The 22,166-nt window shown below is 39.5% G+C and overlaps 1 protein-coding gene across 6 annotated transcripts in view; it reads right to left on the reverse strand.

The window, feature by feature from the left end:
• The window catches only part of CFAP54 (cilia and flagella associated protein 54), a 289,887-nt gene extending 268,739 nt beyond the window's left edge, over positions 1 to 21,148 (reverse strand). For all 6 annotated transcript variants that reach the window (XM_087449073.1, XM_087449072.1, XM_014780106.2 and 3 more), the window contains exons 1-5: positions 20,820 to 21,148; positions 13,424 to 13,529; positions 10,489 to 10,632; positions 6,507 to 6,678; positions 2,110 to 2,168 (exon numbers count right to left, since the gene is read on the reverse strand). In XM_087449073.1, coding sequence (XP_087305199.1) covers positions 2,110 to 2,168; positions 6,507 to 6,678; positions 10,489 to 10,632; positions 13,424 to 13,529; positions 20,820 to 21,148 — 810 coding nt within the window. The remainder of the gene's footprint in view (positions 1 to 2,109; positions 2,169 to 6,506; positions 6,679 to 10,488; positions 10,633 to 13,423; positions 13,530 to 20,819) is intronic.
• Positions 21,149 to 22,166: the final 1,018 nt, after the last annotated feature.

Raw genomic sequence — 22,166 nt, forward strand, 5'->3', positions numbered from 1 at the left:
TGCTGAGCCTTCAGCTTCCTCATCTATAAGATGAAGGTAATAACAGCACCCTTCTCAAAGCGGTGGTGTGAGGATTAAATGAGATAATACGTGAAAGTCCTCAGAAGCATACCTGATAGATGGCAGGCATTCATTCAACAAATGATGATGGTGATGATAGTGCCCACCTCATAAGACTATAGTGAGTATTATTATGTAAGCAAAGTCCTTCACGCAGTACCTAACATACAGTAGGGTTTCAATAATAATAATAAATGGTAGCCATAATGCCCAGATCCTTCATGCATAGGAGTTTAGATTGCTCTGTGGTGACACCAAGTCTATTTCTTCTTCTCTCCTATGCTCTAACAGACTTGAACTCTTAAATAACTACAGAATCAGGGTCCCTCAGACCCAGAGGACTCATGTGGCTGGGCCTCCAAGGGCTTGTGCCCATTAAATGGACCCATCAAGTTCATTTATAGCCTCAGCTCAGGAATCAACTTACCAGCCAAGGGTTTGGGAATTTCTGGGCGAAAATTATTAATTTCCTTGAAACTTATCATATTGAACAAACTGAAAGAATTTTATCCGAATCTTCAAGTGCCAACAGTACAACCACCCACTACCCCAAAATTCTTGCATCCCTCACTTCTACCACCCCCATTCCACAAGACTGGGACCATAGAAGTATCTCCTTCAGGCCTTATTTTGTCATAGAAAAACTCAAGTTCTATGAGCAGGAGAGGAGATGTCTCGCATAGGGTATAAATAAATTATTTTAAGATGACTATCACATTAAATTAAAATTCTCTCAGCATTAACAAGTACTGACACTAACAGTTAAATTTTGGCACAGATATCTCTGCCCTTTGAAGCCCTAGAGCTTTTGGCTCTAGAAGACCAAATTATGATGGTTCTGTGAAGCAGTACTTGTTGTTACAGCAAGTGCAAGGGAATATGCAAATTCTTTTTAGAATCTGGAACTGAGTGTAGAATTGTTGGAATAGTCTGTAGGCCAAATTTATATTATACATGGAACAGTCTCCTCTCATTTTAATTCACACTCAAAATGCTGGCACAGAGCTTGTTCAAGTCACATAGTAATAGAGCTTTTAAATTTGGAGGAACAAAACAGAGAGAGAACACATAAAGTTATCCATTGAGTGTGCAAATAACTTTGCCTCTATTTTTATTTTTTAAGTGCTGTCAGATTTTAAGATACTTGGTTATATTTTGAGGAAATAAGAAAAAAATGTATCTGTCCTGAGTGTTAGAATATTCAGGGTAAGGTTTTGCATGTGATAAGGAAGAATAAAGTAGTAATGTTTCAGATGCCAGCAACAACTCAAGCATGGTCTCAATGGGAGTATATTCTCCCTTCTTGGCCTATATTCCAATGACTGGACAATGAACACAGGGAATAAATATGTCTCCTGCAGACAAAAGTGCTACCAACGTTGTAGGGCAGTCAATAGAAGTGTCAGCCACTTCTTCAAACTAAAACTGAGCAGTGAGTACTGGTAAGTGAGAATCTTATTATAAAATAAAGTCCTCTTACCCTCAGCTTGTGGCTGGGACAGAGTTTAGATGTTCTTTCATTCACCCAACTAGCATGTGGGCCATAAGTAAAGTCCAAACTCTTCAAGCAAAATGATGTCCAAGCTCCACAGCATGACATAAATAGGGTAACCATAGTTTATCATCCAAAACAGGACACTTTTAAGAGTGAAAGGGAGTACTGTTAATAATTACTCCAGGACAAGAGGCATAAATCAGGACTGTCCTGGGCAAGGCAGGATGGATGGCTACCCTACCTAGAAACATAGCTACTAGATGGATGTTCAGTATCAAGTTGACAAGTAATGACTAATCTGAGACACCAAGGGACACTGGAGAATGCCTATCAATTTTAGGAATTCTTTCTTTTTATTAATACTTTATTGTCTGCATTTTTACATTATGATCATGTTAAAGTAAAACTAAGAACAGTAAAACTATATAATATACACATTCACTAAATTTTTTTACATAATTCACTTATTATCTTTATTTAGCATTCAGTGCTAACAAAAATCTTAAGAAAAACAGGAAATACAGGGGTAGACATCTTGTCAGTAAATTTCATACCTTGGAAGACTGACCTATGATCATCAGTTTTCTGCAAATGGTGTAAATGTAAATGGTACCTAGACGGAGAAAAAGATTGTTAACATGTTTACAATCAAATGATGGAATTTTATATTCCAATTTCTGTAGTTTGTCTGTAGTTCCCAAAACAAGCGATCTCATGAGAAAGTCTGATAATGGTTAGAGAGTTATCATCATTATAATTCTTTTTGTTAACTTGTAGCCAAATCCTTAAAAGAACTAATATGACTATATTTTAAATATGTTGACACAGGAATATTGCAATCTCATTTTAAAGGCAGTTTAAGTTTTCAAATATATTGAACAAAAGAATATTTTTAGTAGCAAAATTTATGTAGTTTTATTAATTCAGACAAAATGTTATTGGTTCCCAAGATTTCCTCGTGGTTGAAAAACTAAAGATGTATCTCCAAATAAGATTAGAATAGGTATTCAATCAGCATGGCACAGCACTCAACAAAGAAACTCAGAATAATTTAAAAATCATAATGCATAATGAGTTGTATTATATTCATTTGCAGTCTCATATATTTTTCCCATTATTAAAGTACGTCCTATAAGTACTCTAATGAAAAATAGCATTTCCAACTCCTGTTGAAGATCATTCAAGTATGATTTTTTGTCAGGCCATTAAGTAAATGAGGATAGAAGGCTGGTGGCAGAGCTAGGGGGAGGGGTGGGGAATAACATCACCACACAACTCTTTATATACAAAGGACATTATCATGCTATACACATACCCAAAAGATGTTAACATGCTTTAAAAAGGGAAGTTATTATAATGACAAGTAGTCTAAATATTTTCTATACAATATCTGATCTAAAATTCATAACCATCAAAATTCAACAATTATGAATCCTATGTTCATGTTTAAACTTTAAAAGCTTTTGAGAAAACAGCACCTGCTCCAAAACACACATCACTCGATTAAAATGCATCTGTAAACACAATAAACACTAATTACATAAATCATTGACAAAAAAATTTTGAGTAAATCTTAAGCACTTATAGCACCATAAACTTCATAGAAAATGGAATAGGTCCTTCACATTCAAGGATTCAACATTCTTTGTGTGTCTGCTCCCACGACACGGAGCTATTTATTTCATGCAACATCCACCGGGGAAGAAACCACTCAGCTAGTAACAGCTCAAGTCCAGCATTCTTATCGCAACTTGACTTTGTTGACCTCTGCTTTTAATCTTTAAAAATGAAACTGTATAACTGTATTTCTTTGTAAAAAATAAAACAGTCACCAAGTAAGGGTATGCACAGGAAACACATGCTCCTCCACAAAACATGTGGTTCAGGTGTAAGCCAGGAGCCTGTGTAAACATATTAGTACCGGGAACTGGGGAATTTCAGGAGACCGCCCTCAAGAATGACAAGGCCCCTCTGTATTTCAAAAAGGCGCCTTTAACCTTTCCAGCCCTAGTACATCCTGACTATAACTGAATTCCTCTTTGATGGTTCAAGATCTTGGCATGGTTCACAAATTCCCACTGCAGAAGCCTGACGGAGAGAGTAATTGGTGTAGAATGAACGCAGACTGAATCTTTACGATCTGAGGAGATCTCTGGAAGTTTGTTTTGTTTTCAACCAAATCCCTAATATAAGTTTATTGCCTTGTCAATAAACTTTTCATCAAAGATAGCCACCACCAAAATAATCTGACTATGTGAGGATTAAAATTATTTGGGTTCAGGTTAATTGAGAAGTAAAGTGTTATCCAACATTTATACACCCAGTTAGATTTTATGCAAGAACCAAAGTTGGTTAAACATCTTAAGAAACTAAGGGTGTGTATGTGTAATAGTCAATTAAAAGTAAAAAGAATAATTGTTAATGTCTAATTGAAAAGGTCAAATGTATTGTGATAAATTGACTGTAGATCAATTTATTTCTGACTACTTAAATTCCAAAGTTTTAAAACTACAGGGTCTTTCGACTTGCTAATCCCCCAGATGGAATGCCCTTCCCCCATCTATCTGGATAGATGGCTCACTTCCCAACCTCCTCTGGTCTTTGCTCAAATGTCATCTCAGTGAGGCCCTCCCTGACCATTCTAGCTAAAAGTGTGGCCCAGCCCCAGTCCAGCCCCCACTCTCCCTATCCCCTTCTCAGCTTTATTGTTCTCTGTAGCACTCATCGCCGTCTGACACACCATTGAGTTCTGACTTGTTTATCATCTCCCTGAAGCATAATGTAAGCACGAGAACAGGGTTTTTGTCTCTTGTCTACTCCTGTGTCCTTAGCACCTAGAACAATGCCTGGCACTTAATAAGTTTTAGATGAGTTAATTAAAACAGAGACATAGTTAGCGAAACTAAGTGTGTATATCTCCCACAACCCAGCAATCCCATTCCTGGGCATAGATCCCAGAAAACATTCACACGGGTCTATAAAAGGACATATGCGAGGATATGCATTGCTGAATTATTAGTGCAATTAGAGGAGGTGGGGCAAACCAGGAACCCATCCCTAGGGGTACATGGATATCTGGAATATAATTCAGCAGCTAGAACCTGGCTAGATTCTAGAACCATGGTATTCAGCAAAAAAATATTTGGGAAACAGAATAAAACCTAGAGCATGATACCACCTGTATAAAGAAAAAGCACACACCAAGAAAAGGAATAGAAGACACAGAAATCGTCTCATCTTTTTTTTAAGAATATTGGGATTTTGTGTGTGATCTTAAAAGGACTGCAGACAGGGAGTCAGGCTGCACCATTTCCATCTCTCCAGCAGGCCCAGCTGCAGGGACCAACCCTCACGCCTGCCCCTCCTCCTTGAGCACAGAACCTCTGCTCCTGCTCAGTCCCTGCCAAGATATGTGAGCAACTCGGGTGGAGAGATGGCAGTGGCTACTCAGGGAATCTCGGATGCTCTTGAGGATGATCAGGCACAAAAGCCTCACAATCGCTGGACTGAAAAATTTCTTCCCAAGTCAGCCTCATCTCTGGTAGCCAATGTAAGGTCTAATTCCAAGCAAAATGTCAAAAAATTATTTGGGGAGGGTGAGGAAGGAAAGGCTAGGAAATGTACTTTCAGTAGTTATGGCTGAGGGAAAACCCAATGTATTTTCTTTCAGTTTATTTTGTCCCGGTCTTATATACATAGAACATACTGTCATTATTTTCCTTTTAAGAATATATTACCCAGGGGCTGGCCCTGTGGCCTAATGGTTAAGTTTAGTGCGCTCCACTTTGGCGGCCAGGGTTCACAGGTTCAGATCCTGGGTGCAGACCTACACCACTCATTGGCCATGCCATAGTGGTGACCCACATACAAAATAGAGGAAGATTGGTACAGATGTTAGCTCAGGGCTAATCTTCCTCAAGCAAAAAAAGAGAGGGCCGGCCCCATGGCTTAGCGGTTAAGTGTGCGCGCTCCGCTACTGGCAGCCCGGGTGCGGATCCAGGGCACTCACCGACACACCATTTGTCCAGCCGTGCTGAGGCAGCGTCCCACATACAGCAACTAGAAGGATGTGCAACTATGACATACAACTATCTACTGGGGCTTTGGGGAGAAAAAGGGTAGAAAAAGGAGGAAGATTGGCAATAGATGTTAGCTCAGGGCTGATCTTCCTCAGCAAAAAGAGCAAGATTGGCATGGATGTTAGCTCAGGGCTGATCTTCCTCACACACACACACAAAAAAGAGGAAGATTGGCAACAGATGTTAGCTCAGTGCAAATCTTCCTCAGCAAAAAAAAAAAGAGAAAAAAATATTATCCAGAGAACAATATAATAGGTGACTCATTGTACCTTTAAATTGTAACTTTAAAGAGAATTTAAATTGTAACTCTTTAAAGAGAAAACCAAATGCTATATTTTGATAGATAAGATTCATTTCATGAGACACATCTAATGTATACATATATATGTGTGTATCTATACAATGTGTATATATATATATATGTAAATATAAATATAGTATACACACATACATTCTCAGCTTCTCACTTAAAAACAAGTAGGAGGAGAAGGTTGATATGTAGAAAGCCACAGTCATTGTCCAAAATTTTTGAGGAGAGGACCAACAAATGGATGATGCCTAGAACTAATCTAATCCGTTGATGCTTCTCCACTTATAATTACATATGAACTGTGGCTTCTGCTTTTTGTACACCTGAAACTGATTATCCTCACAGCCTCTGACTGTCCCTTGAGCAAAAAACCCAAAGACATGTGTTGTAAGTCTCTGCTTATAAGGACAAACTGAAATGTAATAAAAATGTAAAAAACCACAATCATCCCATTATGAAATGAATATGTTTTAAATCACAAGGTAATCAAGTCAACATCAAACTTGGCATTTAAATAACTTTGTAAGAGACACAATGGAAAATAAAATACATTGGTATCTACCATTGAAGATAATCCAGCAAAGGTGCTCCTGTGGCAGAGCCACCTGCATGATGAGTCTAAAGGAGGACAAGATATGCAGACACTTGATCACAGATTCTTTATTCTGCAGGTTCACATCACTGTCACAGACAAGCTGGTAGTTGCAAATATTTTTGCCATTTAAAGCATGAAACTGGAACATTTGGGAAAATAAAAATGAGAATACAAGTAAGGTTTATGCAACTTAGGAAGGCATTTCTTAAAATGTAAAAAACTAAAATGGAAACAGTTCTACTTAAATAATTTAATAGAGTAGTATAGTGCTATAGACTGAATGTTTATTCATTCAAAATTCATATGTTGAAACCTAATCCCCAGTGTGACGGTACTAGAAGGTGGGGCCTTTGGGAGGTGATTACGTCATGAGGGTGGAGCCCTCATGAATGGGATTAGTGCCCTTATAAAAGAGACCCCAGAGAGCTCCCTCACAGCCTTCTGCCATGTGAGGACACAGCAAGAAGACAACTATCTACAAACCAGGAATCAGGCTCTCACCAGACACCAAATCTTTCAGCACCTTGATCTTAGACGTCCCCACCTCCAGAATGTGAGAAATAAATGTCTGCTGTCTAAGCCACCCAGCCTATGAATTTTTGTTGTAACAGCTCTAACGGACTAAGACATATAGAAAGAAACATGGCAAAACACGTTTCTTCAAAGCATCCATTTAGTTAAGATTACCCATCCTTAGTCAAAAAATTTCAAAAGCAAAAAAACCCCACAAAATCCTATTTCCAAAAATATAGAATTGAGTCCATTGTTGTAAACTTACCCAATGGCATTTTAACTTATTAATTCAGATGTAATTATTACCATTTGTACAATTCATTCAGCAAATGTTTATTGAGCACTTCTATTTGCCACACTCTGCTAAGCAATAGGTACTCAAAAATGAGGAAGATATGGCCCCTGTTCTTGGCAGAGGGAAAAGAATTTCAGTGGTTGCTGCGGTCACTGACTTGAAAGTCTTTTGTAAGATTGGATAAGAAGGTTTAAGATAAAGAGATTAGGCCTTAGAGCTGGTCCATGGTCAGAACGTGGAGAGTGTTCCACCTCATTCCAAGGAATATGGACTTCAGCCAAAAGGCAAAATCAAAGGGCAGTGGAGTAAAACAATTTGATTGACACTTTAGAAATTAATTCTGACAAAAGTGTGGAAGATGAAAAGCAGAGGGTCAGAGACAAAGCTACATGCAGGGAGGGTAGAAGAGAACAAAGGCCTGTGAGGTAGCCCAGAGACTCCAGGACCCTGAAATGGGGCCCTGGATTTGGGGCTGGAGAGAAAGGAAAGATTTAAGTCTTGTCTAAGTCGATGTGATTTAGTGACCAATTAGATGTGGGAGGTAAAGGGGAGGAAGAGGTCTGCAATGATTTTCTGCTTGGGTGACTGACTGGAGCCAATTATGAAGGAAAGATGATGAGTTCAGTTTGCGATATGTCAAGCGTGAGACGTTTATGATGTTAACTGGATAGACGTGGAGTTCAGAAGAGAGATTTTGGCTAGAGTCCTGAGGAGTACTGTTAAAGCTGTGGGAGTGGACACTCTTAATAATACAAATGGGCCTTACTCTACCTCATAGATTTCCTGCTTGGATGAATGTACACTGTGTCCAGCCACCATGTAGTTGGTATCAGAGAAGATATTTATGGAATGCATCTGCATGTTGGAATAATCATCTTCAAAGTGCTCTCTCTTTTAGAAGCAGATGTTACCTAACATGGTTTGAAGAGTGGAGCCCTTTTCTAAGTCCTTTATTATCTCAGCCATCCTAAAACAACCCTATGAAGTAGGTCTTGTTATTACTTCTGTTTTACAGATGAGGAAACTGAGGCACAAAGAAATTACGTAACTTCTCCAAGGTCCCACTGGTAGGAAGTGGTACAGCAGCTCTTTGAAGCCAGGCAGGCTGGTTCAAGAGACCAAATTCTTACCAACTCTGCCATCAGGCCTCCCTACAGTACCTATGATGGGGGTCATTAAATAACATGATTAAGTATCTTTGCACAAAACTTTGCTGTTAATATTCTGACGGTAATTTCTTCATTATTACTCCTTCATCTATGATACTTATGCATTTAATCCAAAATCTATTTATGTAACAAAACCTCAAGACCTCTAGCTCTGCATTGTCAAGTTGCAACCAGACTAAATTTTCAATCCATTGATTCTCTTACTCACTCATTTTACACACATTTGTTGAGAAATACAGTGTGCCAGTGTCGTGCCAGAACCTCAAACTTAGCATGTAAAAAAACAAATTCTTCATATCTTTTCATGCCCATCACAACAGACCTGCTGGCATGCTCTTATGTTGGCTTCATTGCTTTACCTCCCGCCTCCAGTCTTTTTCCTTCTAATCTATTCTGTGTACTGCTTCTAGATTAATAATTCTTACTATATCGCTTCATTCATTCAATAAGGCTTTACTGAGCATCTATTACAAGCCAGGCACTATTCTGGGCGCTAGAGATTAGAGCCTAGAGCAGTCCTTGTCCTCATGAAGCTCACATTCTAGAAGGGAAGATAGGCAATAAAACAATAAACAAACAAAAATGTATCAGGTGATAATAAATGATATAAAGAAAAATAGGGGCTGGCCCGGTGGCGCAAGCAGTTAAATGCGCGTGCTCTACCGCAGCGGCCCGGGGTTCGCCGGTTCGGATCCCAGGCGTGCACCGGCGCACTGCTTGGCAAGCCATGCTGTGGCAGCATCCCATATAAAGTGGAGGAAGATGGGCATGGATGTTAGCCCGGGGCCAGTCTTCCTCAGCAAAAAAAGAGGAGGATTGGCAGATGTTAGCAAAGGGCTGATCTTCCTCACAAAAAAAAAAAAAAGAAAAGAAAAGAAAGCAGCGAGTGCAGGAGACCTGAAGGAAGTGAAGAATGAGTCACACAGATATCTAGGACACAAGCTTTCCAGGCAGTGGACCTCACCAGTGCACTGACGCTAAGCCAGGGAGGCTGAGCGGAAGCAGGGTAACGCAATGGTACACTAGAGAGATATGGCGGCCTGAACCAGGGTGGTGTAGCAGGGGCCTTAAAAGTTCAAACTCCTAAGCTTTTCATTCAGCACTCTTCATACTGGGGTGCCAACTTATATTGCACAGTATTCTCATTCATGCATCTATGGCAGAGCCAAATTGAACTGCTCAGTGTGCAGCCAAACATGCCTTGAGATTTTCTGCTTATTAAACCACATGCTGTTTCCAAAGCCTTGAATAATCATCAAGTTTGGAATAACATAGCTTTGGAGTCAAATTGATTAGGGTCCAAACACCAACTCTGCCCAGTGCTTTAAGTAAGCTGGGTTTCTTAATCTCTAACAAGCCTCAGTTTCCTCATCTGTAAAAGAGGCATAATGGTACCCCCCTCTTAGAACTGTAGTGAGGCTGCAAGATGATCATTCACATAATGCCTATGGAAGAGTATCCAGCACATGGTAACTACTCAACCAGTGCATCAATGGTAGCAATTAACACAATCATACTAGTATACTAGAAATCAAGCATAAAATTTCTGTATCAAAAGATCTATGTTTGATCTCCTGAGCCACTAGTTACTAACTGTGTGATGAGCTTTCTTTTTCCTCTCTTGTAAAATGGGGATAATAATGGTATCTAACTCATACAGTTATTGTGAGGATCAAATATGTTTTCCAAAGAACTTTGTAAACTAAAAGCACTCTACAAATATTAGTTATTATAATAACAATAACTGTCTGCTGGATGAATGAGTGATTATAGTGACACCATCTCCAAAGCATCTTGACAAAGTTTAAGTCCCTTTTCTTATCCAGTACTGAAAACATTCATTAAGCAACATATAGCGCACGAGTAAATGCTATGCTAAGCAAATGAAAGACATCTAGAAGCTGTCAACTAAAGGACATATTGCATAGCCAATTGTAAATTGTCGCTATTTTAGCTACTGCTTTCATCTCACTGTATGTGCAGCTGTTTTGTCTCCAAAGCCTTTTGGAAAAAAGACAGTTTTGAATTGAGTCACATCTGCTTTATTCTCATCCAAGTCGATGCTGAACTGCTGAAGATATCTTCCATAGCACTGTAAAAGGGCCAATTTATATTCCTGAAATAAAAAGAGGTTTTGATGAATGTTTCAAAATATCATTTTGCTTATCATTATTAAAATTAGGTAATATGTATATTATTCTTAACACTACCAGTGTTGATTATTACTATTACTACTATTACTACCACCATTACATTATTACTACCGCTATCACTACCATTTCCAAACACGTATTACGTGACAGACGCTTCACTTGGCAACACATGTGCATTATTTCACTTAATTCTTCTCAAAACAAGGCTATTTTGAGATGAGACCATCCCGATCTCAAAGGTAAGAATATTCACTAAGGCATTATGTGTGGTAATACCTGTATATCCTCAAGATCCAAAAAATTCAACATCACCAGATCATGATCACCTGTTCAGTCAGAGAGGTAGATGAGTTGCATTATTAGCTTTGTGTCTCTGATACCTCCTAAGCTCCAAAAAAGAAGGAAAAAAAGAGTGCAGAAGGGGAGGGAGGGAGGGAGAAAAGGAGGGAAGGAGGAAAGGAGGGAAGGAGGAAAGGAGGGAGAGAGAAGAGAAAGAAGAAGGAAGGAAGGAGAGAGGGAGAGAAGAGATAGGAAGAGAAAGAAGGCGGAGGGCAGAAAGGAGGAGAAAAAGAGAGGGAGGGAGAGAGAGAGGGAGAAAGAAAGAGGAAGGACACTAGGAAAGAAGGAAGGAGAAGGAAGGAAGGGAGGGAAGGAGGGGAGGGAGGGAGGAAGGAAGGAAGAAAAGAGTAAAAGAGGAAGGAAGAGAAAGAGAGGAAGGAGGAGAAAGAGAGGAGGGGAGAGAAAGAGGGAGGAGGAGGGAAAGGAGGGAGGAAGAAGAGGAAAGAGGGGAGAAGAGATGAGAAAGAAATGCAGATGATGAGCTGGTGCGCTCTCTCTCTTCATCTGTCAACAGTCTCTGAAGCTGCATCAGGACAAATCAAAAACGTCTGACCTATTGTTAGTTATGATTCTTGTTAGTTTTAATTCATGCTCATGTCCCCATTACAACATCAGATGCCTCATTTCTGTAGCCCACAGGGCACAGCTGACCTGGAGAGTTTCAGTGTGGTGGATGTGAGCAGGGATCTGAATATGAGTCAGCTGCAACCCTTCCTCAGCCTCCTCCCCTGCAATTGTGTCTCCAGGAAAAGCAACTGCCCTGGGTGTGAACTGTCTTTCAGGTTACCTCGCCCCTTGGGAGGCATCCACAGTCAAATGCTGTTTTGTTTCTATTTCTATTGACTTGTTTGTTACTTGTTCACTAATTAATTCTGAATCTTTTCCGTTCTAACTTGATTCATACAATGAATTCAAGTCTAGGTTCAAAACAAGAGTATTCCAACAAGATAATCTTTACCATAACCAAAATAAAAATAAAAAGATTCTAGAAACCAAAGTAACAACTCAAGTTTGTTGTGGGGATTATAAATACCTTTATTGGCCCACTTTCCCATCAGTGAAAAGTATATAAAATGTTTTCTTTGTTCCTTTAAGTAAATTTTAAAATATCCTGTCTGGGCCTCGCTGAAATATTCTGAATCCTTAGCCACTACCCATCACCAACTTGCCTTATCCACCTCTCAGATGCTCCTTCCTGCTCCCTCCACCAATATCCACTCGACCCACCTGGATACTCCTCAAACATCCCAAACCTTGCTGTGTATCAAGCACCATCTTCTTACATTGAGAAGAGGCATAAAAACCGAGAGGTGGAGCTCTTCTAATTCCTGTCGAAACTATTACTTCACTTCACATGAATGAATATAGCTTACAAGTTTGATCTCATTTGGATTTTTTCCTGTAGTTTTCCAAACTCTGTATTTTCAAGTTTCTAAGAGCCACGGTCCAAATATATGGAGCTAAGTTGATTCTCCTACTTTGGCAGCAGAAAATGGGTCTTTGTTCTTCATTATGAAAATTCCTCCACATCTTATCCTCTATTTGGTAAATTTCCCTCTCAGACCAAAAGGATTCAAGTCCAGAAAACAGAAACAGAGGAGGAAAATGAAGCTGAAAAACTAAAGATTGAGAAAACACTGAATACTGCCCATGGCTGGCCTAAAATCACTTTGGATAAAACAACTCTTGGTCCAAGGATACTAGACGCGTGAAAGACTCATATATACTTAGAATAATTTGGTCCTATGCCAGAGCTTAAGGGAAAAACTCACATTAACTGAAAACCCAGCCATGGTGTGGTCTTATCAAACCAAGTCCATGAGTCCACCGCAATCCAAGACCTAGACATTGATATGGAACTAGAAATAGGGCACACACTCAGTTTGGAATACAATACTGAGCAAGAAACAGGTCATGTATGGAATGACTGCTATAATTGCATACAGCAAAACATCAAGAAGGAGCTGAAGGTCATTAAAACAGAGCACTGGGCACCAGACAACACAGCAACAAGCCCAGGAGCCATGCGAGTTGTCCGCTGGGCAAGGCCAGCCATGTGAAAACAACAGGAAGTGGTGTCTGGGCTCCTTTGTACAAGGTAGGAGCATGATGACTCAGCATTTCCTGTTGGGCGCCTACCACACCCTCTGTTAACTAGAGGCTGTGCTCCTGCCCATCCCCAGCCAGCTGTCTTTCCATTCAGGAGTCTCTCACCTCTGGAGAATCTCAACTACAAAATTAAAAAACAAACGCTTCCTTGGTTACTGTGCCTCATTAAGATTTTACGTATTCATTTATATTTTTCTGAGAAAAAAAAATCAAATCATGTAAAATAAGAACCGTATCAAACTAAATAATAATAATAATTAGCCAAATGAGTTTCATTTAGGCTCTTTTTACTCCGGAGGCACTTACTTTCATTTCACAAAGCCTATCTCCAACCTTCAGAAGCTTTTCGTTGTAATAGGCAGCTGGCAGCCGGGGGGCGTATTTGGTCCACATGTTAAACAAAGAGGTGGCACTGTAAAAATCATAAAATAAAATGATATGTTCAAAGTCAGCAGGAAACCTCAATTAATTAGCAAGCAATCCCAAAAAACTTATCTTGTGCTGAATACAAAATGTGCCTTATTGTTAATGTCTAACTATTGATAAATGTAATTATAGTTAAATCTATTGTTTCCTTTGTGCCAAGCACTGGTCGAAGCTCTTTATATGCATTTTTTTAAATAGACAATTTTTTTAGAGCAGTTTTAGGTTCACAGCAAAGTCGACTGGAAGGTACAGAGATTTTCCATTTACCTCCTGCCCCCACACGTGGCCTCCCCACTATCAACATCACCTACCAGAGTGGTACATTTGTTACAACTGATGAACCTACATTGATACATCATTATCACCTAGTGTCCATAGTTTACATTAGGGTTCACTCCTGATGTTATACTATGGGTTTGGACAAATATATAGTGACATGTATCCATCATTATGGTATCATAAGTAGTTTCACTGCCCTAAACATCCTCTGTGCTCTGCCTATTTATCCCCCTTCCCGAACCCCTGGCAACCACTGATCTTTTTACTCTCTCCACAGTTTTGTCTTTTTCAAAATGTCATATAATTGGAACAATACAGTATGTAGCCTTTTCAGATTGGTTTCTTTCACTTAGTAATATGCATTTAAGATTCCTCCATGTTTTTTTATGACTTTCCTTTTAGCACTGAATAATATTCCATTGTCTGGATATACCGCAGTTTATCTATCCACTCAATTACTGAAGGATATTTTGTTTCCTTTCAAGTTTTGGCATTTTGAATAAAGCTGCTATAAACATCCATGTGAGATTTTTTATAGACATAAGTTTTCAACTTCTTTGGGAAAATACCAAGAAGCACAATTGCTGGATCATGCAATAAGAGTTATGTTTAGTTTTGTAAGAAACCACCAAACTGTCTTCCAAAGTGGCTGAACCATTTTTCATTCCCACCAGCAATGAGTGAATTTCTGTTGCTCCACATCCTCCTGATGATATATGATGTGGAGCATCTTTTCATATATTTATTTGCCATTTATGTATCTTCCTTGATGAGGTGTCTGTTAATGTCTTTGGCCTATTTCTTTAATCAGGTTGTTGGTTTTCTTATTGAGTTTTAAGAGTTCTTTGTATATTTTGGATAATAGTTTTGTTTTTTTTTAAGATTTTATTTATTTATTTTTCCCCCAAAGCCCCAGTAGATAGTTGTCTGTCATAGCTGCACATCCTTCTACTTGCTGTATGTGGGATGCGGCCTCAGCATGGCCGGAGAAGTGGTGTGTCAGTGCGCACCCGGGATTGGAACCCGGGCCGCCAGCAGCGGAGCACGCGCACTTAACTGCTAAGCCACGGGGCCGGCCCTGGATAATGGTTCTTTATCAGAGATCTCCTTTGCAAATATTTTCTCCCAGTCTGTGTCTTGTCTTTTCATTCTTTTAACAGTGTTTTCCACAGAGCAGAAATTTTTAATTTTAATGAAGTCTAGCTTACCAATTCTTTCTTTCATGGATCACGCCTTTGGTGTTATATCTAAAAAGTCATTGCCAAACCCAATGTCATCTAGATTTCTCCTGTATTATCTTCTAGGTGTTTTATATCATTGCATTTTACATTTAGCTCTATGATCCATTTTGAGTTAATTTTTGTGAAGGATGTAAGGTCTGTGTTCAGATTCGTTTTTTACTATGAGGATGTCCAGTTGTTCAAGCATCATTTGTTAAAAAGACTATCTTTGCTCCATTGCATTGCCTTTGCTCCTTTGTCAAAGATCTGTTGACTATATTTATGTGGGTCTATTTCTGGGCTCTCTACTCTGTTCCATTGCTCTATTTGTCCATTCTCTCACCAACACCACATAGTCTTGATGACTGTAGCTTTATAGCAAATCGTGAAGTCAGGTAGTGTCAGTCCTCCAATTTCATTCTCCCTCAATATTGTGTTGGCTATTCTGGGTCTTTTGCTAACATGCATTTTTTTCATTTCATTTTCACAACAACCCTGAGATGGGTAATATCAATATCCAAATATACAGTTGGTGAAACTGATGCTCAGCGCATCCATGCTCTTAACTAGTATATTGCTATGCCTTCCAGTCCTCTGGAATGTAAACTCCCTGAGGGCGACGACTTCAAATATATTATTCATTGCCCAGCCCCAAGAGCAGTGATTATCTAGTACATGCAGACACTCAATAAATATTTGTTGAAAGAATGAACGAATGAATAAATAAATAAATGACTAGGAAAAAAAATTCCTTGTTTTTATTTTATTCTTTTCTACAAAGGATTCAAATATCCCATCAGTCCATTCAAGGTTATGCTTCCTTCCCCAAGTAAAACAAAGTGTTCTTAAAATAGTTTCTAATCAGAGTTTCAAAGTGTAGCAGATCACTGTTTATTTTGTTTATTAATTTAGTTAACATTTACTCCTTCCCTCTCTCTTGGAAAATATAAAAACCTCTAGGAAAAGTCCAAATTTCCTTTAACAGTTCTCCAATCCTATCTCATAAATTTCTAGATAACAATGTTACATACTGAATGTGTGTGTCCTCCCAAAATTCATATGTTGAACCCTTACCCCCTAGTGTGTATTTGGAGAGGAGAACTCTAAGGAAGTAATTAAGGTTAGTGAGACCAAAGGGTGGGGCCCTGGTTCAATGGGATTAATGCCCTTCTCTGAAGAGACACCAGAGAGCTTGCTCTCTCTCTCTGTCTGCGCTTTCTCAGAGGAAAGGCTATCTGAGAACAAAGTGGTCATCTGCAAGCCAGGAAGAGAGCTCTCACCAGAAACTGACCCTGCTAGACCTTGACCTGGGACTTCTGGCCTCCAGAACTGTGAGAAAATAAATTTCTGTTGTTTAAGCCATTCAGTCTACGGTATTTTGTTAACGGCAGCCCAAACTGAGTATTTAGTAATTAGTAGGTCAAGCTGACTAATACAGACAGGAACCTAAACTTAAGGATTGAAGATAGCTGTGGGACTTATGATGTACACGTTGGGATATTAATGCAACAACCTCAACAGAAACATGTCAATTAATTCATTCAGGTAAATTAAATGATATTGATTGAGAGACAAGGGAGGAGTGGGGGACAGGGTACTTCTGCCTTCATGGACTGATTAATAATATTTTGGAATAAGAAAATATATTCATGTACCAAGTAGTAAATAACCATGCCAAATAAATAGCTGGGCAAATACAGCCCATAGAAGATTAAAAAGGGAGAGGTTTTTTCTTTTGTTTTTTTTTTACCTTTTCTACTTTCATTTGCTGCTTCATAAAATGCCACAGTATTAGACTATATATAATGAATCCCAGAAATTCACCAAGTCTTGCTAGAATTCTTAAATTATGTAGATGAAAGAGTTAATTCTTTCAAACCTCACGGATGAGATAATGATGACTAGCTTTGTTACCCACAAAAGAAAAATACCAGCTTGCTTAAATCAATCAAGCTTATATAAGAAGAGAACTTTTTTTTTTTTTAAGTGAACCCTAAGTTCAAGTTAAGACTGCTCATTGGGAATGGCTTACATAATGATTAAACAAGGAAACTATAATATATGCTATATAATGTACGTCATTTAAGAGAAGAATGGTAATATACTTTGGATTGCTGATTGATTATAGCTGCTGCTGGATAGTTAGAATTTTCTAAGATAGAAAATCATAGCTATATAAACAGAATATCTAAATCTTATGTGCTTATAACAAAAGTATATTTTTTAAAAACATATCACACCCTAAATTTAATGACATTGCTCGTATGATCAAAATCTATATTTTAGATACTATCAATTTTTATGCTTATGGAAGTTCCTATGATTGTAAAAAGAAACAAATTTTGATTTAAAAAAATAACCATCTGTCAAATATGTTATGAAAGCAAATCCTCCCTCCTATACTCCTAACTGGTCTCCACACTCCCATTCTTGTTCCATTAGGACAAGATCACCAAAATAACACTTTTAAAAAAAAATCACATCAAGTTAATTCCTTGCCCAAAACCCAATGGTTCCCACTGCATTCAGGATAAATGCAAACTCTAAAAATGGCCTCTAAAACCTTCCAAAGCCCTACCTACTGCTCTAATCTCATCTCACCACTGCACCCACACTGACTAAGCTATGCTAAACCGGCTTCTGTCCATTCCTCCAAAGTCCCTGGCTCTTTCCTGCCAAGATCTTCCCACATGCTTGTTCCCTCTGTTTATCCTCTCTCTCTGCATGTTCGACTGCCAGGCGTCCTTCTAATCTCAGCTTAATGTTACTTCTCTCACCATTCATTTGACAGCAGGTCCCCACTGTGTTCTCTAAGCCTCTGCTCAAGGGTCATCTACTCTGATCATCTTATTGAAAATTGCAACCTCCTGTCTCCTATTCCATAACTCTTCCTCTCTTTATTTTTCTCCCTAGCATTTATCACTTTCTAAGTCACCATAAAATGGACTTACTTAGTATCTTCATCATCTATTTCCTCCTCTAGAATATAAGCATCCAAAGGGCAAGGATTTATGTCTGGTTCACTGCCGGCTAGGTGTACTAGGTTCACAGCACCTAGTACAATGCCTGGTGCAGGGAAGTGCTCAGTAGCTTCTTCTTTCATGGCACTTTTGTTTGTGTGTTGACTTAATGACTCATTGAAAGCCTATCTCCCTCTCTAGACTACAAGCTCCGTGAGCACAGATTCCCACACCTATTTTGTTCACCACTGTATAACCCATGAATGGCGCAATGCCTGGCATATAGTAGACACTCAATAAAAATTGTTGAGTAAATAAATCCTAAATTATATGACAGGTTAGATTGCTAAGGTCTATGTCAATCCTTAATGTTTGTGATTCTCTTATAGTCTGTTTCAAGATGGGACAGATGCTGTACTTACTGATTGGCCCAGGTCTACTTTCCCATATATAACATTAACAATTACTGAGAATGCAAGGATAATAACCTTTGAATTCTTTCAATAGCAAATATTCATTGAATGTTTACTATGTCCCAACCCCCAGGCTAGGTGCTAGAGATAGAAAAATGAAAAAGAGATGCATCATCCAGAGTCATCAGGGAGCTTACAATCTAGTGGGGGAAACAGATAATACACAAGAAAACATGTAAATAAAAAATACAAATTGATGAGCGAACCTGCATTAGATAGGAAGGATCACACTAAGGAAGTACCAACTGAGCTCAGACCTGAAAGAAAAGGAGCCAGATATTTGAAAAGCTGAGGAAAGAACATTTCAGATAAAGGAGGCAGCAAATATAAAGGCCCTAGGGTGAGAAACAATAGGATCTGTTTCCCTGGAAAGTCCTGAGAGAGAAGTGAGGAATGAGCTGAGATGGGGGAGGTAGGCAGGGCCAGATCCTCAGACCCTGTAGGACACCAGAAGGAGTTTTAATTTTATTCTAAAAGCAATGGGAAGCAATAGAAAGACTTTAGGTAGGGGAGTGGGTGATTTATTTATCAAGATCACCCTGACCGCTGTGTGAAAGATAGATTTGAGACTTGAGTTGCTGCAAGGAAATTCGAGATGGTGGTGGTTTGGATCGGAATGCTGGTAATGGAGATGGGAAGATAAAGTGCTGTCTAAGACACAAACACAGAAATGTTTTAAATATAAATATATACAGCTTAGGTATGCAATGTGCTCTCCTTGGTCAGTTCTTGGTTCTCATCTTACTTGCCCATCAGCAGGATTTGCCACAATTGATCAATCATTCCTTTCTCCTTGAAACACTTTCACTACCTGGCTTCCAGTACACCACACACTTAACTGGTTTCCCTCCTACCTCCTTGGCCACTCCTTAGTCTCTGCCAGTTTCGTCCTAGCTCCCCTACTTGTCAATGTTGGAGCATCCCAGGGTTCAGTCCTTGGACTCTACACCTACGCTTAGTCCCTTAGCTATTCTATCAAGTGTCATGATTTAAATATCATTAATATACTGATGGCTCCCAAATGACCTCTGACCTACAGACTCAAATGTCCAGCTACCTACATAACAGGTCTGCCTAGATGTTGAGTTACGTTTCAACCTTAATATATCTAAAACCAAACTCTTGATCTACCTCGCTCTTGCCAGAAACCTGTTCTTCCCACAGTCACAATCCCACCCCAGGACGTTCACACTTGCTATTCTCCCTGTGTGGCCAACTCTTTCTAAAGAAATCCTCATCACTTGCTGCCATATCTCCTTCTCTTCCTTCTCAAAGGCCACTTTTCCTGACTTTCCCTGACCCTGCTCTCAGCCACCCCATTTTAAATTGCAACACCTACCCCATATCCTCCATCCCCACTCCCTGTTCTAATTTTCTCCCTAGCACTATCTCCTTGTAAAATAATTTCTTTATATATTTGTTTAGTAGCTGTCTGTAGTCACAAAAATATATGCTCTATGAGGATACAGATTTTTATATCTTTTAACTTGATGTTGTCCTAGTTCCTAGGATGGTACTTGATATATAGTAGGTGCTCAATAAATAGTTAAATGCATGAATGAATAGTAAAATATAAGTTAAAACTATTTCTTCATATTAAATGCATAAATGAAAAATATAAGTGAAACTATTCACTACTCTGGTATTCTCTGCCACTGGTCTACATTTATAATTGTTCAGTTTGCAATATATTTTGACTGAGAAAGAAAGATGGTAACATAAACAGGAAAGAAACTTAAAAACAGGTAGCTTGCAATTTGTGGTAATAACAGGGTGATAGGAACCAAAAAAAGGCAAACGGATGTGCAAAATGAGTCATAAAATCTAGAAAAAGTCACTGTGATTCTAATAACAATGCAAAAAGGAATTCAAGGGCACATGTTCACAGAATGACCTACTTCATGGCATGAAGAACTAACTTTTTCAAGAATCTAAGCTACTTTAAACTTATTCCTTTTACTCTGTATACAAAAGTGTACCCACAACATGGAAAGTTGTGAAACCTGTAAGTGAGCCAAAAGTTTATTAGTGTGGAGTAGCAATTAGGAGACACTCAGAAACAAAACAAGTGGTGAGTTAGGAAACACTTCTGTGTTGATTTTTATTTTGACCTGAGCAGCAAACCAAGCTGTAACATTTACCAGGAATTAGGACTGTAATAGCGACGAGTCTCCACTTCTTAAACTTGGCCTATATCTCCAGGGTCCTTCGGCCAGGTCCTGCGTGCGCAACGCTGACCCAGCTCTGGGACCACCGCCTGCATCCTCAGCGGCGTCTCCTCCTCTGGCCCGGAGAGTTGCCCTTCTCCGGCCAGCGCCCGCCCCAGCGCCCTGCCTCCGCTTACCAACGCCGCTGGAATTCATGCTTCTGTTCCTCCGTTGTCGCTAAAGCCTTCTTTCTCTTCATAAAGCCTAGCAAGTCCCGGATCTCCTTTTCGCAGGAGGCCAGGAGCGGGTTTTTCGCGTCCAGCGGCCCATAAAACACGGCGAGGGGCAACGAGTCCTCGGGGCAGGTGGAGCGAGGCAGTGGGCTCGGAGAGCTCGCCTTCGACTCCAGGGACGACTGCGAGACCGCACTTGAGGTCGGGGGCGGGGTCGGTGGCTGTCCCGGCGGTGACACCGATGTGGGAGACTTGCTGGATAGAGAGAGAGAAGAAGTGCCTTCCGCCGCCATATTGGCGAAACCCGGGCAGGACCTGGGGTGTGTGTACACGCGGTTGCCTGGCGACCGTCTCGTGGCAACCAGGCATCCAGCGCGCTCTCGGGGAAATACAGCGGCTCCTCAAGGGCAAAGGAAGAAAGAACCGGGTCCAGAAAGGAATGTTGCTCCTGAGGGTTTCTTGCCTTCTTTGTCACTGGCGTCGCTGTATGAAATGAGAATAAAGAGAAAGTTCTGGACAGAGAGCCAGCGAACAGAGCTAAAAACTTACGATCACAAATTCAAACTATACTTTTTTTCCATTTCGACCACTTAATGATGATGATGATCATTAATATGTGCCAGGCATTGTTCTAATCATTTGAAACATAATCTTATCTCATTGAATCATCATAACTGTTTTACAGCTTAGGATATTATTAGTATCTCCATTTCACAGTCTAAGAAATTGAAGCTTACCGAGGGTGAGTCATTTGACCAAGGTCGGAGTAACCTATATTGTCAGGGACCTGGTCTCAGCCTTCTGACTGCAAAGCGTGTGCTCAAAATGAATAAGCTGTATTGATGATCTTCGAAAAACTAAGCTTATCGATCAAAATGAAATTAGGCAAATATCTGACAAGCAGTTTAAGAATCAAGTACATGCAACTGATCCATTCTAGTCCATCTGTTTGTACCTTGAGGTCTGTAGCTGTGGGAATGATGTCTGTGCCTAGTAATTATGATTACTTTATGTTTATTCATTTGTATTTCAGAGTTATCCTAATTATCACTACATTAATGAGCATTTTACTCAAGCTTAACTACTGGACATCATTGTGTACTAATGCTTGAAGTGTTAACTCTCAAAACACTTTTGCATTTTAAACAGGGATTTTAGGAGACTTTGCTTCTAATAGGGAAACTACAGGCCTCAAAGGAAATATTTGGGGACAAGAGAAGTTATTTTTGCCCTGCATGCTATGGGCAAGTTTATTTATTTATTTAAAGTGTGGGTTTCCAACTAGCAGGGAACCTGCTTTCTTTATAAATT

This window comes from Ceratotherium simum, chromosome 25 (genome assembly GCF_057802395.1).
Source record: "Ceratotherium simum simum isolate JZ-2026a chromosome 25, ASM5780239v1, whole genome shotgun sequence".
NCBI lineage: Eukaryota > Metazoa > Chordata > Mammalia > Perissodactyla > Rhinocerotidae > Ceratotherium > Ceratotherium simum.